The sequence below is a fragment of the Pantherophis guttatus genome, chromosome 3 (genome assembly GCF_059756535.1).
Source record: "Pantherophis guttatus breed Tessera chromosome 3, ASM5975653v1, whole genome shotgun sequence".
Classification (NCBI taxonomy): Eukaryota; Metazoa; Chordata; class Lepidosauria; order Squamata; family Colubridae; genus Pantherophis; species Pantherophis guttatus.
This window is the reverse complement of record NC_142065.1, coordinates 1,228,794-1,245,582: the sequence shown is the minus strand read 5'-3', so window position 1 is coordinate 1,245,582 and position 16,789 is coordinate 1,228,794. Positions and strand designations below refer to the sequence as shown.

The window sequence follows — 16,789 nt, the reverse complement described above, 5'->3', positions numbered from 1 at the left end:
GTGTCCTTACGTGTCCTTGAAAAGACAAGGATGCCTGTTGGAACTTCACAATAGGGTTACTAAGCGATCGGTCATAAGTCGAGGACAGGCTAAATTCAATGACCTTACAGGTAGTCCTTGATTTATGACCATAATTGACCCCAACATCTCCATTGCTAAGCTGAATGCAACGAAATTTCATTTTAATGGATGCCGATGAGTGTCCATTCAAAGTGACCCTAAAGTTATTCAACTCTACTGCTCTACAACCTATCCCCCTCCCTGCTGGACACCCCACCCCCCACCCCCATGTGGACCGCGAAGGCAAGCTGGCTTTGGACGGTTTTCCCCGAGTCCCACTTTGCATCCTGAATATTTTAAAAATAGCTTGCTCCGTTCGTGATTTGCATATCGGCAACGCCATGTATATATCCCCCCCCGCCCTCCCCCCCCCCGTTGGAGGGGGATGGAGAGATGATTTACAAACCGTGCCATAAATAGATAAGAGCTTGGTGGGGGTCCTTTGCCAGATTGCCTCCGGTGCACGGCTCACCAAGGGCCCTGCCTCCAAAATGGTCCTTCCAGCAAAAATTTTTTTAAAAATATTGAGTTGCAAGCTCCAGTAAACTCCAGCTTCATCAGCATAACGCAGCAGGGCTGAATCTGGGAGGAGCGCAGCAAAAGTAACTTGGGCAGGAATTAACGCACTCGGCTTAATCTTATTTAAGAAGATGCCGGCTGCAAAAGCAAATAAACCCGGTTACTATGGTGCCGGGAAACCGTGCGTTGCAGGAGGATGAAACGCAGGGGGGGAAAAAAGAGGCTTTCTGGATGCCAGCAGGCAAAAATCTCCAGCCACTTATTAGGTACCAATTTGGAAGTCTCACAAGAAAGATCTGATCTCTCCAAGGGACCCTTTGAATCTTTGGGGACCCCCCTGGGTGAAGACAGCCTCCTTCCTCCTTCCCTCCCAGCCCCGGACTGGTCAGTATCTCCGAAAAGGAGGAATCCCCCTTGGCTCATGCAATTTCGGAAATAGGAAATTAAGATTAAGGATCCCTGGAGGCTTTCAAGAAGAGACTGGACTGCCATCTGTCAGAAATGGTGTAGGGTCTCCTGCTTGGGCGGGGGGGGGGGGGTTGGACTAGATGACCTCCGAGGTCCCTTCCAACTCTGTTACGCTGGCTGCTGGGAGTGAAGTTCATTGGCTGTTGGCAGGGAGGGGTGAGCACAGGAGGGGGAATCCTTGGTGAGAGGCAAGGAAGGTAGGAAGGGGCCTCTTCCTTTCCAGAAGGGACGGAGACAGCCAGCAACTCAAAACACAGAGAGGAAGAGGAAGGGGGGGGTCCATGGTCCATTTGCTTTCTTGCAAGCATTTCATTACCCAACTAAGTAACATTATCAGTGCTAGAAGGGAGTGGGGTTTGCAGAGAGGAGCAGGAGAAGCATGGGATCCTTGGTGCTCTCTGAACCTGGTTGTTTTCTTGCAGGCGTTTCATGACCCAACTAGGGAACATCACCAGTGCTAGAAGGGAGTGGAGATTGTGGAGAGGAGGAGGAGGAGGAAGGGGTGGGAGGTCATTGGTGCTCTCTGAGCTTCTTTGTTTGTTTATTTATTTATATGCTGTATTTTTTTAGCCACCCAACTTCCTCAGAGAGAAAGAGGCTCTGGGGGTTTTCTGCAGACGTTTCATGACCCAACTAGGGAACATCATCAGTGCTAGAAAGAAATGGGGATTGTGGAGAGGAGGAGGAGGAGGAGGATTGTGGGGTCCTGGGGGCTCTCTGAGCTTTGATGATTTTCTTGCAGATGTACCCAAACTAAATAATACCATCAGTGCACCCACCTACTTGGGGCAATGGAAACGTGTGCAAGAAAACAGGCTCAGAGAGCACCGAGGGACCCCACAGTTCTCCTCCTCCTCCTCCTCCTCCTCCTCCTTCCCACAAGCCCTCCTCCTTTCAAGCACCAATGATGTTACCTACTTTGGATCATGAATTGCCTGCAAGCTCAGAGAGCACCAGGGACCCCCATCATTCCACTCCAAACCACAAATATTCTCTTTGATTGGAGAAGAAAATGATGTTTTCTCTGTTCGGAAAACTTGGCTTGGGAGTTAAGGGGGAGGAGACCCCACCCAGCAAAAGACTGGATCTACAGTTCTAAGGCAGCGCCAGAGAGAGTCACCCACTTGCGAGCTTTACAAAACAGAAGAGGTGGGTACCAGCTCAAGCACCAGTGGCCAGAAGGGCACGAAATGCTAATGTTTAGAAGCTCTGGACCACCCAGGCCCAAGGTTAGGAGAGATCAGGGGAGCGGAGGCTACAACATACTGTATTAAGAGCCTTGGTGGCGCAGCAGACTAAAGTGCTGTTAAATAGCACCAGCTGCCTGCAATTACTGCGAGTTCGAATCTCACCAGGCTCAAGGTTGACTCAGCCTTCCATCCTTCCGAGGTAGGTAAAATGAGGGGGCAATAAGCTGACTTTGTATAAAAAAGAAGACTGCTTGTGAGGGCGGGGTGAAAGCCCTAATAAGCAAGTATATACAAAAGTATGAAGGCTATTGCTTAACACATTGTAAGCCGCCCTGAGTCTCCGGAGAAGGGCAGCATATAAATCGAATCAATCAATCAATCAATCAAGACATATGAAGAACGGTTGCAGGAATCGGGTCTGTCTAGTTTATTGAAAAGAAGGATTGTGGGGGGGACATGATAGCAGCCTTCCAATATCTAAGGGGCTGCCATAAAGAAGAAGGGATCAACAGAGGGAGAGAATCAAGATCAGGAAGTGTTAATAAAAAGGTAAAGGTTCCCCTCGCACATATGTGCTAGTCGTTCCCAACTCTAGGGGACAGTGCTCATCTCCCTTTCAAAGCGGAAGACATCTCCATGGTCATGTGGCCGGCATGACTCAACACCAAAGGCGCACGGAACATTGTTACCTTCCCACCAAAGGTGGTCCCTATTTTTCTACTCGCATTTTTTACCTGCTTTCGAACTGCTAGGTTGGCAGAAGCTGGGACAAGTAACGGGAGCTCACCCCGTTACGCGGCGCTAGGGATTCGAACCGCTGAACTGCCGACCTTTCGATTGACAAGCTCAGCGTCTTAGCCACTGACCTACCACGTGATATATAATAAATAATTAATAGCGCTTTATAATGCCTTGGTAAGGCCACACTTGGAATATTTGCATCCAGTTTTGGTTGCCAGGATGTAAAAAAGATGTTGAGAGATTATGGAAAGAGTGCAGAGAAGAGCAACAAAAGATGATGAGGGGGCTGGAGGAGGCTGAATCGTACGAAGGACGGTTGCAGGAACTGGGCATGTTTAGATTAATGAAAAGAAGGACTTCGATATATATATTTGATTTATATGCCGCCCTTCTCCGGAGACTCAGGGCTGCTTACGATGCGTTAAGCAACAGCCTTCATACTTTTGTATATTTTATACAAAGTCAGCTTATTGCCCCCACAATCTGGGTCCTCAATTTACCTACCTTAGAAAGGATGGAAGGCTGAGTCAACCTTGAGCCTGGGGAGATTTGAACTTACAGTAATTGCACACAGCTGGTGTTATTAACAGTGCTTTTAGTCTGCTGAGCCACCAGGGCTATTTGAGGGGCTGCCACAAAAAAGAGGGGGTCAACCTCTTCCCCAAGGCACCTCAAGGAAGGAGAAGCAGCAACGGATGGAAACTAACCAAGGAGAGACGCAATAAAGAACCTAGAACTAAGGAGAAATTCCCTGAGAGTGAGGACAATTAACCGGTGGAACTCCTTGCCTCCAGAAGTTGTGGCTGCTCCGACGCTGGAGGTTTTTAAGGAGAGACCGGACAGCCATTTGTCTGGGACGGCATAGGGGTTCCTGCTTGAGAAGGATGGACTAGAAGACCTCCAAGGTCCCTTCCAGCTCTATCCTGACTGACCTCTGGTCCTGGTGATCGACTCAGGTTGGATCCTGGAAGAGAAGCCCCTGAACTAGCTTGGTTGGCTATGACCCCTCAGCCCCTGGGCATCACCAGAAAGCAGAGCTAGGAAGGCTGCAAGCTGCGGTCTTTAACCATCGGCTCAGGCCACCTGCCAGGGCTTCCTCTGGCACTGCCAAGCGGGTGGATTCTCACACCCTCCGGACAGCACCAGGTGTGGCAAGCACGGTTCTTGTGTTTTCTGCTGCTGCTGCTGCAGGCGCCTTCCCTCCCTCCCTCCCCCCCCCTCCCCTTCCTCCTCCAATCAATACTCAGGGCTGAATTCAGAGGCAGGTTGCCCAGCCCGGCCGAAGTGATGGTTGGCACCGAAGGAAGACGACTGTTTGATTAAGCAGAGCTCAGATTAAATGTTTGAAGAGAGAAGAGAGATCGGAGAGAAAAAGCAATTACAGAAGGAAGAGAGTATTAGTAGTTCAGGGTTGAACTGTGGGGGTCTTTGGTGCTGAGCTTCGCTGTTTTTGTGTAAAAGTTTGATTCCCCCCAACTAGGTAACATCATCAGTGCCAGAAGGGAGGGGGCCGGTGGAGTGGAGGGAAAGAGGAGGAGGAAGAGGAGGAAGAGGACTGGTATTCTCGGAGCATGGGGTTTTCTTTTTGCAGACATTTCAAGACCCAACTAGGTAACATCACCAGGGCTAGAAGGGAGTGAGGTTTGTTGGGGGGGGGGAGAAGGAGAAGAGGAAGAGAAGAAGCAAGAGGAGGAGGAGGAGGAGGAGGAGGAAGAGGAAGAGAAGGAGGAGAAGGAGGCCGACTACTCTCTGAGCTTGGCTGTCTTCTCACAGACATTTCACGACCCAACTAAGTAACGTCATCAGTGCTAGAAGGGATTGCAAATACACCAGAAATCCTAGGCCTCCCTCCAGCCGGGTCCCTCAACTGTACGCAGAGTCTCCCTACAAGCCCCATCCTCACAAATCCCAGCGAGCGGCCGTAGAATCGGATGCCCTCCAATAAATCAATTTCCAATTTCCGAGAAGAAGCTTTCAGAGGAACTCAAAGGCGAAGGAGAAGCCCAGACGGAGGCAGCTGTTATGAAAGGGGGGAGGCTTCCTTCCCCCACACCCCCACCCCAGTTCTAGGATAGGACCAACGTGAGGCCAGAGAGACTGGAAAGAGGCCTGAATAAATGAAATCCCCCTCCCCAAAACACACACACAAATAATCCCTTTGCTGCAGGAGCGTTTCATTTCCAAAGCGGGTAGAAAAAAATTATGAGGAAAATCAATTTTCGTTTTCCATGCAAACGGCTGGGGGAAAGAAATGAGGGGGATGAAATACGGCACAGTATTACACTTTATAATGTCTTCCCTGCCATATGCAAATTACATCAGAGGTACTTAGAATTAAATGAGAGGGCAATCAATAATGGCAAAAGCACCCTGTCCAAAACAAAAAGAAAAACCCAAAAGAAATAACGAAAGGTGAAAAATGAATGTTTTGCCTCGGGATTAGAAGTGGGGGGGGGGAATCACCAATAGAAGAAAATATTTATAAATCGGGACCGAACCGTACTCTCTGAGCCTGGTTGTTTCCTTGTAGACGTTTCATGACCCAACTAGGTAACAGCATCAAAGGTACAAGAGAGAGGGCGGGGTTGCAGGGAGGAAGAGGAGGGCTGTGGGGTCCCTTGATGCTCTCTTGAGCTTGGCTGTTTTCTGCGGAAGTTTCATGACCCAGCTAGGTAACACCATCAGTGCTGGAATGGAGTGGGGTGTGTGAGAAAACAAGCAAAGACCCCTCAGTTCAATCCTGAACCACCAGCATTTTCTTTTTTGCTTTAATTTATATGCCGCCCTTCTCCGGAGACTCAGGGGGGCTTACAGTGCGTTAAGCAACAGCCTTCATCCTTTTGTATATTTATACAAAGTCAGCTTATTGCCCCCACAAACTGGGTCCTCATTTTACCTACCTTTGAAAGGATGGAAGGCTGAGTCAACCTTGAGCCTTGGCGAGATTCGAACTTACAGTAATTGCAAGCAGCAGATGTTAATAACAGTGCATTAGTCCACTGTGCTACTAAGTCTCTTCTGTTGGTGTTTTGATTGTTTCATGGGTAAGGTGGGATTTGAACTCACCGTCTCCCGATTTCTAGCTTGGTGCCTTAACTACTAGACCAGAAATCTCCAACCTTGGCACTTGTTCAACCTTGGCTCTTTTAAGACTTGGGGAGTTCGATTCCCAGAATTCCTCAGCCAGCATTGCTGCTTCGGGAATTCTGGGACTTGAAGTCCAGAGGTTGTAAAGTTGCCAATTTGGGAAACCATGGTTTAAAGATAGCTCTCTGTGCAAGCCCAGATGGCTTCGCTCTTGGTAGGAAACAGACAGGCCCCAGGCGCTGCTAGCCAGGCCCAGGTTCCCGGGATAACCTAAATTGCAGGATTAGTTGGAAATCAATGTAGCCGCATTTCTTTTAAGCGACAATTCCTCCTCCCTCCCAATGCTGGCTAAGGCTTTAACCAGCTTGGGTTTCCCCCCCCCCTCTCCACCCCCTGAAATGCAGATGACAAATGGGCATTTGCAAGCATTTAACTCCAGGCTGTGGGTGAAGAAATGGATCAGAACGCTGTTATAAAAACATTAGTTAGATTTAGGAAGGCTGCCTTCGGCTGCAAAGAGGGGAGGGAAGGAAATGGCAGATCTGTAGAAAAGGCTGCCCGGGTGGGGTGGGGTAGCCCGAAGACCCCACGGAGGAGCCACAAACACTGCAGTCTCACAAAAGTGTTTCACGTTGGCACCGCAAACCTTGTGTGAGTGTGAGAGAGAGAGGATTATTTCAGAAACTGCAAAGGCAGAGTTATTTGCCTAACCAGCTATGTAAACTGGAACAAGCCCAAGTTTGTTTAACACATTAAGCCTTAAAACGTGGTTTGTGAACCGCACTGCCTCCTTCACACCACAGGCCAAGCCAAGGCCAAGATATGCGAACCAGGGTGGATAAAAATGGATTTTTTTAAAAAAAATGGATTTTTTTTTATTTTTATCAAATTTATTTTAATAGAATGCTTTTGGAGTAAAAACCTATCTAAAGATAGTTTTCTATTTAAGATACATTAATAATTTAGTTTATTGAGCATGAAATGGAGCTTAGTTATGTAGCATGAGGCCGTCTATTCTGCAATATTCACATTTTTGGTAAACTCATTCAAGGAATCCAAGCTCTGCAAGCAGAGATAACATGCACTGCATTGATGCATTCACACATTCACACGCTTGCAGGAACTGGGTATGTCTAGTTTAATGAAAAGAAGAACTAGGGGAGACAGGATAGCAGTCTTCCAGTATCTCAGGGTCTTCCACAAAGAAGAGGGAGTCAAGCTATTCTCCAAAGCCCCTGAAGGCAGGACAAGAAGCAACGCATGGAAACTCATCAAGGAGAGAAGCAATTTAGAACTAAGGAGAAATTTCCTGACAATGAGAACAATTAATCAGTGGAACAACTTGCCTGCAGAAATTGTGAGTGCTCCAACACTGGAAGTTTTTAAGAAGAGATTGGATAACCATTTGTCTGAAGTGGTGTAGGGTTTCCTGCCTGGGCAGGGGGTTGGACTAGAAGACCTCCAAGGACCCTTCCAACTCTGTTTATTCTATTCGAATTTCACAGTAAACCATGAGATAAGTCATAAAACGAAGTTCAGGAATATTCCTTTATCCCACATTAGATTTGTTTTGCAAATCTAATGTACGCTACAAACTGTATGATTGTTTGAAGAGAAATGCATCTGTACCCCCAGGCTCTCAGTGTGAGAAGGAAGGGCAAGCAGTAAAAAAACGAAACTGAAACCTTCTAAGCAGCTGATAAATATAATATTAAAGAGCACCTGTCATTTCAGATCCATCATGGCAGCAGTGCCTGTTAGCGGGCATCCACTCACCTGCCACGTCCCTCACCTTGTGGTGTCCCTGCCACATCATCAGCCGTCCTCCTCCTCCCCCAAACCACTCTCCCTTCTGGCACTGATGATGCTACCTAACTGGGTCATGAAACGTCTGCAAGGAAGCACCCCATCTCAGAGAGCACCAATCCTTTAGCTACAAGTATCCCATTACCCTAAAGTCTTCCATTAGATACAACAGTTTCTTTTGAAACACTTAAAAAAAATCCTGGAGGATCCTTCAGATTCTGAAACGGATGACAGATTTTCTGGCACAGGTTTTTTTTCCCCTCTTTAATTCATCTCAGCAAATGGTGAAGAAGCAATTATAAAAATGAGGTCATTTTTATATCTTTGCTGCTTATACTAACATTGCAACTTTTCCAAAACTGTGCTGCTAAAGACTCTCTACCAATTGATTTGGGGGGCGGAGGGCATTTTGCCCCCTTAATCAATGCTTCTGCTCCAATAATGGCAGCCCGTTTAGGATGATCTGAAAAGGAGACCGGTCAGTTTCACGAGGAATCAGGCCGGCAAGGAAACTGGGGAAACTGCTGAATAATTTTTCACCATTGCATTCCCTGTCTATATTCCCCTCAGGCATATAAATTGTTGCAATAAAATCAATTCGGTTCTCATTTGTTTTCAGAAAATACCAGAAAGCTCAAGTGTAGCTTCCATTAGAGCCAGGCTGGCATTTCAAACGTGGAAAATTGGCAAAATAAAGACAAAAGGCTTTGAAAAAACTCTTCAAAACGGACAGATCGCGCATCATAAATTACTTATATTCATACCGGACGTCTCTGTGCAAATATCACATTGGACAGAAATACAGAATATGGATATTGATGATGCCTGCATTTCCAGGAGGGGTTCCATATTCACATGTCATTAGCATTATAGGTACTTCTAGATACTCTCTTTTTATCTTGGAGGGACCCCAGGTGCAGCTTGGAGGAGGACAAGAAGCGTGCGAGAAAAGGACAAGGAATTGCCTCAAAGACTCCAAATTAGCAATGGATTTTTATCCGTCAAGCAGGAAAAAAAAAAACCCAACATGCTGCTATATTTCAGCTTAACTTGCTTTCTTTCATAAGAGGCACTGTAATTATTACAGATAATTAGAAGAAGCAGGACACGGGAGAAATACATTTGCTCAGCCGTTTAAAGCGATCCTGACGGTGTTATTGCTGGGATGAAATGAGAGAGACCTTCAGCTCCAGACTGGAAGCAAACAGGAGACCGTTTCAAATAAGAGGGGCGTGGAAGCCGAACAAGATCAAATAGGTATATAATTCAAGGGTGAAAAGGGGAAGGTTCTACATTTGGGCAAGAAAAACCAAATGCACAGCTGCAGGTGGTACCTTTCTCAATAGTAGTAACTATATGCAAGAGGGATCTTGGAGTCCTAGTGGACAACCATTTAGATAGGAGCCAGCCGTGTGCAGCAGCTGCCAAAAAAGCCAACACAGTTCTGGGCTGCATCAACAATCAAGATCACCTGAAGTGTTAATGCCGCTTTATAAGGCCTTGGAAAGGCCACACTTGGAATCTTGCATCCGGTTTTGGTCGCCACGATGTAAAAAAGATGTTGAGACTCTGGAAAGAGTGCAGAGAAGAGCAACAAAGAGGATTTGGGGACTGGAGGCTAAAACATACGAAGAACGGTTGCAGGAACTGGGCATGGCTGGTCTAGTGAAGAGAAGGACTAGGGGAGACATGGTAGCAGTCTTCCAATATCTCAGGGGCTGCCATAAAGAAAAAGGAGTCAAACTATTCTCCAAAGCACTGGAATGAAGAATAAGAAACAATGGATGGAAACTAATCCAGGAGAGAAGCAACTTAGAACTAAGGAGAAATTCCCTGCCAGAGAGAACAATCAATCAGTGGAACAACTTGCATGAAAACATCTGCAGAAAACGTCCTGCAGCCAAGAAGGCTCCACACCCATTTGCACCACTCAGGTGACTCTGAGGACACAGAGAAACCTCCAGGTGGCCTCAAAGACCCTCCAAAAGGATGCAAATGACCAGCTGCCTGCAAGGAGTATAAATCCTTCCCTTCCCCACCATCCAGTCAAGAGTTGAAGAAGCTTCTTGGATGAGAAGCGAAATGTCTTCAAAGAAAAAACTAGACAGCCCAGTTGCCTCCTGAAAAGGCCCCTTTGGGACAACTGTTGTTAAGTGTGAAAAAGAGTCATAAGTGACGTTGTAACTTCAAACGGTCATTAAATGAACTAAGTTGAGAACTACCTATATAATCAAATCTATACCCCATATCTCCTTCCGCTTCCATTTCCAAGGCTTGGAAGATTAAGTAGAGAGCAGGAAGTCTCTCTCTCTCTGTACAGGTAGTCCTCGATTTACAACAGTTCATTTAGTGACCATTCAAAGTTACGACGGCACTGAAAATAATGATTTATGACCATTTTCCAGTTTTTTTTTTTTTTTTAATTTGATTTATATGCCGCCCTTCTCCGAAGACTCAGGGCGGCTTACAATGTGCTCAGCAGTTACGACCGTTGCAGCCTCCCCGTGGTCATGTGATTCACATTCAGATGCTTTGACAACTGACTCACTTTTATGACGGATGCAGTGTCCTGGGATTACATGATCCCCTCTTGCAACCTTCTGACAAGCAAAGTCCATGAGGGAAACCAGATTCGCTTAACAACCGTGTGACTCATTTTACAACTGCAGTGATTCACTCAACAAATGTGGCGAGAAAAATCGTAAAATGGGGCAAAATTCACCTAACAAATGTCTCACTTAACATAAACTTTGGGCACCCTGGTGGTCGCAAATTGAGGACTCCCTGTATGCTTAGGTGGGTTCTCCCAAAGGAAGGACCCCCACCCCAACCCCGCGATCGATTCGGATCAACTCCACCTTCTGCTTTGCTCTTAACCCCTTTGGATTCTGAAACCATCATTGTTCTAAAATGCCATTATTAAAAGTGAAGGACAAAATCAGACTCAACACAAATACGCAGAAACCCATTCAGCATGCATGCCAACTTCACAATCCAATGCGTGTTTGTGTACTCTGTGTGTGTGTGTGTGTGTGTGTGTGTGTGTGTGTGTGTGTGTGGAAGGCGGGGGACTAGCCCACTTGCAAAGGAGCAGGGTCTCTCTTCTTTCTTTGCCCTGCCAATCCGAATGCAACAGGGGTGAAAGTGGGGTGAGGGCGATACCTCCCTCCTCCTCCTCCTCAAAGGGGCCGGGGGACACGGGGAGATCCTGTGCAAGAGAGACGGCTTCTCTTTGGGGTCTCTGCAGCTTCCAGGTCAGCAGGCTGGGAAAGGTCTTGAAACCCATGAAAAAGGAGCCTCAGTGCCCCCTTGCACTGGTGATACCAGTGGGGACAGGAAAGGTTTGCAAGAAAACCACCAAGCTCAGAGAGCCTCAAGGACCCCACACCCTTCCTCCTCCTCCTCCTCCTCTCCCCAAGTCTTTCTTCCTTCTAGCACTGATGATGTTCCCTAGTTGGGTCATGAAATGTCTGCAAGAAAACAAGAGAGCCCCAAGAACCCCACAGTCCTCCTCCTCTCTGCAAATTTTCCTCCCTTCTAGCACTGATGATGTTCCCTAGTTGGGTCATGAAACGTCTGCAAAACACCCACCCAGCTCAGAGAGCCCCAAGGACCCCACAGTTGTCATCCTCCTCCTCCTTTCCCTCCTCTTTTCTCCTCCTCCTCCTTCGCAAACCCCTCTCTCTTCTAGCACTGATGACATTCACTAGTTGGGTAATGAAACTCTCTAAGAAAACTATCAAGCTCAGAGTGCACAAAGAATCCCACAGGCCTCCTCCTCCTCCTCCTCCCTCCCCTTTTTCCTCCTCTCTGCAAACCCCACTCTTTGCTAACACTGATGATGTTACCTAGCTGAGTCATGAAATATCTTTTTTTAAAAATAACAAACCTCAGAGAGCACCAAGGACCCCACCATCTTCTTCCTCCTCCTCCTGCCAAACCTAACTGTTCTGCCCCAGCTACGGACCCCAAAGAACGCAGCACACACAAAGTCTGTACAAACCTTAGTTTACTACATTAAATCAGTCTTTTTCAAACAAAGGCTGTTAATTAACTTTCTTAACAGCCTACAAGAATCCAAAGAATAAATAATCGTAATCTTACTATGGTTGGCAGAAAGCCGAGAAGCAATTTGCAGGAAACTGATAAGAGAACTAAGATCAGGACGCGAAGGAGAGTGAACGGAGTTGTTCCCTGCAACTTGCTTCAGTCGGCGTTCCTCCTTAAATAGGCTAAGGGAGTGGCCAATTAGCCCCAAGCCTTACTCTCGAGGAGACCTCCTCCTGAGGAGCCACTCCTGCCTTTTGGCAGCTCTGGGTGCCTGTGCATCGAGAAGAGGCTCCTCCTCTTCGTCCTCTTCACCCATGGAAGCTTCTGGAGGTTCTGAAGGGCCTGGCTGAATCCCCACCTCTGGCACCACATCTTCTCCAGCCTCCTCACTGTCCGTCTCGAGTGCCAGCTGCACAGGCTGCTGACGCAGCCCCACACCAGCCTCCTCGCTGTCAGAATCAGCTACTAGCTGCACAGGCCGCTGACGGGCCACAACACTAACTCCCTTCTAGCACTGATCAAGTAACCTAGTGGGGTCATGAAAGGTCTGCAAAAAAACAACAACCACCACCAAGCTGAGAGAGCCCCAAGGACCCCATCATCATCTTCCTCCTCCTCCTCCCAAACCTAACTCCCTTCTATCAGGTAACCTAGTGGGATCATGAAAGATCTGCAAAAAAACAAACAAACAAAAAACAGCCAAGCTCAGAGAGCCCCAAAGTCCCCACAGCCCTCCTCCTCCTCTCTCTCTAAATCGCCCTCTTCTTCTTCTCCTCTTCTCTTTCTCTCTACAAACCCCACACTCCTTTCTAGCACTAGAACTGATGTCCTTGCCTAGTTGGGTCATGAAACGTCTGCAAAACTCCCACCCAGGCTCAGAGAGCCCCAAGGACCCCCAAAGGCCCCCTTGCCCCTCCCTGGGCCAGTCAGCCTGGGTCGGGGTCTTCCTGCCTTCCCTGGACCCATCCAGTCAACCAAGACGTATCCTAGAACAGGGGCCTCCAACTGTGTCCACTTTAAGCCTTGGCGGACTTCAACTCCCAGAATTCCCCAGCAGTTTGCTTTGCTTTTTTTATTTTACCAATGGTTAGATAAAAAAATATGGAAATGAAATATAATCTTTCCAATAAAAGTAATGTAGAATTATATAAAATATAATATAAAGATGTACAATTGATGGAGCGATTTAAGAGGATGATATGAATGGTATAATATAAATTAACTCAATTTTAGAATATCTGGTATGAAATGAGGGAAGAAACAGACATAGCCAAATATATGATTAATCAGGATAATAAATGTATGGATATACATGAATAAGGTGAAGACACACAAAAGACTTGTAACCAACTGACACACCGTTTGAATTTGTAAATGAAGATTTTTTTTTTTTTTTTTTTTAGTATTTGTTTAAAAATAAAATTTTCTATAGAAAAAAAAACAACAGGGGTCTCCAACTTTGGCCACTTTAAGCTTTGGTGGACTTCAACTCCCAGAATTCCCCAGCCAGCTTCACTTTTTCCCCCAGCTTTGCTGTCTGGGGAATCCTGGGAGCTGAAGTCCACCAAGGCTTAAAGTGGCCAAGGTTGGAGACCAGGGGTGAAATCCAGCAGGTTCTGGAAAACCAGCAGCAGAAATTTTGAGCAGTTCAGAGAACCGGCAAATACCACCTCTGGCTGGCCCCAGGAGTGGGAAGGGAATGGGGATTTTGCAGTATCCTTCCCCCAGCAGTGGGGAGGGAATGGGGATTTTGCAGTATCCTTCCCCCAGCAGTGGGGAGGGAATGGGGATTTTGCAGGATCCTTCCCCCGCCACGCCCACCAAGCCACGCCCACCATGCCACACCACGCCCCCACCAAGCCACGCCCACAGAACCGGTAGTTTTAAAAAAATGTGAATTCCACCCCTGTGGGAGACCCCTTTGGTAGAACATCTTCACAAAGTGAATAAATAAAATCGAGTTTAAAAACCTGCCTTTTGGTTAAAGCCCAGCCTGGTGGGGAGGGGGGGGGAGCAAAGCAAAGCAAGGGGGGGGACCCTGGGGGGAGGGGTGGTGGAAATGAGCCCCCCCCCGCATTTCAGTGAGAAAGGGGGGGAGGGATGGAGGGGGTCACCACTTTACTCCCCCCCCACGACCCATTAGAACTGGGGGGAGTTGGCTGGGGGAATTCTGGGAGTTGAAGTCCCCCCAGCTTCAAGCTTCCCAGGTTGAGAAACACTGCCTTAGAAGCTCCTAAGGCTTTGCCGGGGATGGGAGGCCACCAGGCGATCCCCCCTCTCAAAAAAATCCCTCCTCCCCACTCCAGCTCCCCCACCCACAGCACAATTTCTCGTGGCGGGGAGTCCCACCGGCTGCCCCGGCCCTGCTGGACTACAACTCCCATCAGCCCCGCCGGCCAACAACAACAACCACCACCAGCATCCCCGCTCTGCCCTTCCCCCTCCCCAAAACGGGCAGGACCCCCCCCTCCTCCTCCTCCCCCCCACCCCTTCCTCACCTGGTAGCTGAGCAGCTCCCCCACGTCCATGGCCGCCGCTCCTTCCGCCGGGTGTCGCGAAAGGTCGCGCGCGCTTTGCCGTAAAGCGCTCTGCCCGCTCTCTCTCTTCCCCCCCCCCACTCCTCCCACCAGGTTGGGCCTTCCGCCGTAAAGCAAGGCGCCGCCCGCTGGGAGGGTGCCGCCGCCGGACCGTAAATACGGCAATAGGAGCGCAGCAGAGCTTTTGGGACACCGTAGATCGCCGATTAGCTGCGCGGTCCAGATTTGGCAGGAGGCGGGGAGGGGAGGCTGAGCAGGGGTGGGGCGGGGGAGCGGCTGGTGGGATTTTGGGGGTGTTCTTCCTGCCGCCCCTCCCCCGCCCTCCCCGGAGGATGCAGAAATGTATATCCTGAGAAATCGCAGCTTATTAAGAATAGAATATAGGAATGGAATGGAGTAGAGTAGAGTAGAGTAGAGTAGAGTAGAGTAGAATAGAATAGAATAGAATAGAATAGAATAGAATAGAATAGTTGGAAGGGACCTTGGAGGTCTTCTAGTCCAACCCCCTACTCAGGCAGGAGACCCTAAACCATTTCAGACAAGTGGCTGTCCAGTCTCTTCTTAAAAACTTCCAGTGTTGGAGGATCCACAACTTCTGGAGGCAAGGAGGTCCACTGGTTAATTGTTCGTTGACAAACACACACACCCAAGTCCTAACCCTCCCCCCTCCGGACCTGATGGAAGACTGTGATTCTATACTGAAAGGCTGCTCCTACATACATAAGAGCAGAGGTGGCGCACTGGTTAGGGTGCAGTACTGCAGCTACTTCAGCTGACTGCTAGTTCAACAGATCAGCGGATCAAATCTCACCGGCTCAAGGACCCAGATTGTTGGGGGCAATATGCTATTTAGTATACTGTCGATTGTTGTAAGGCGCCCAGAATCCTCGGAGAGTGGGCGGCATAGAAATATGAATAATAATAATGAATAATAATAACGCACACCCCCGGCCCCCACATGGTTCTGCCCAGCCCCGTTGCCCTTCCCTGGGCACTGAGCTCAATTTGTATACAGAGAAAAACAAATACACAAGCAATGTCTATACACACCCTTCTATCCATGCCCTCACGCATCTGTACATGAGCACAACTATCTACTCATCTGCACGCACACACACACACACACGTCTACACAAACACACCCTTCTACACCTATGCACATGTTTACACACACTCATCTACCAGGGGTGGGTTCTAAATTTTTTTACTACCGGTTCTGTGGGCGTGGCTTATTTTGTGGGTGTGGCTTGGATGTCATGTGACTAGGTGGGCGTGGCTAGCTGGTCAGAGTCATTTCTGGAAGGTCCTTGCACTTACTACAGCGGTTAAACAGATTAACAGAGTTGGAAGGGACCTTAGAGGTCTTCTAGTCCAGCCCCCTGCTCAGGCAGGAGATCCTACAGTGCCTACACCATTTCTGACAGACGACTGTCCGGTCTCTTCTTGAAAGCTTCCAGTGATGAAGCTCCCACAACTTCTGGACTTCTGAACAACTTCTACACATGCACAAATGCACACACCCTCCCTTTCTTCCAAATATCTCCAGTGAGTTTGTCTGATTGTTGGAACCTGCCCTGGGTTTCCAGCTGTTCCAAGGGCTGGACCAGCTGGCCATGATGGGCTCCAGAAGAGCACAAAAGCCCCCTTCAAAAGAGACCCCGAGGGGGCTGCTCACCACTGGAGGTGGCTGATGGTGGTTGAAGCCCCAAAGTCTTAAAATTGCCAAGATTGGACCTCCTCCCCCCAGGCTTAGACCCACATTTTTCAATTTTAAGAGGTGTGGACCTCAATTCTGGCTGGGGAATTCTGGGAGTTGAAGTCCACGGGAAACACTGGCTTAAATCATGATGTGGCCATGCCGGAACATTCTTTTTCTTTCCCTGGCTGTGTCCCACAATATCCCGAATCCAAGTTCCCAAAATGTGACATTTCTCTGACTACACAGCACAGCCTGATGTGCGCAACCCACAAACTGCGTAGCGTTTCTTCTTGTAGGATCCTGACCAGTGCATAAATGCAAGCTGTGTGCCAGGAGTTCTCCTGCGTTGCCCCAAAGCAAGAAAGGAAGGCTGCTTCTGCAACTCAAGAACCCATCATCTCTAGTTGGGATGAACATGGATGTTACCTAGTTGGGTCATGAAATGCCTGCAAGAAAAAGTCTGCAGAGATTCTCAATACAATCTCTACAGACTTTTAGCCATACAATTTGGGATTTACAACCCTTGGAATGGGGTGGGAATAAGGAATGGATTTCCAGAGGAAAAAATTGCAGACCACAGGAACCATTTGCAGCGCTCAGGTGACCCTGAGGACACAGAGAAACCTCCAAGG

General features: G+C 48.2%; 1 protein-coding gene across 1 annotated transcript in view; it reads right to left on the bottom strand.

The window, feature by feature from the left end:
• The window catches only part of CTNNBL1 (catenin beta like 1), a 108,710-nt gene extending 94,143 nt beyond the window's left edge, over nucleotides 1-14,567 (bottom strand). Inside the window, exon 1 of the mRNA XM_087888922.1 lies at nucleotides 14,420-14,567. Coding sequence (XP_087745048.1) covers nucleotides 14,420-14,449 — 30 coding nt within the window. The 5' untranslated portion in view covers nucleotides 14,450-14,567. The remainder of the gene's footprint in view (nucleotides 1-14,419) is intronic.
• Between the last annotated feature and the right edge of the window lie 2,222 nt (nucleotides 14,568-16,789).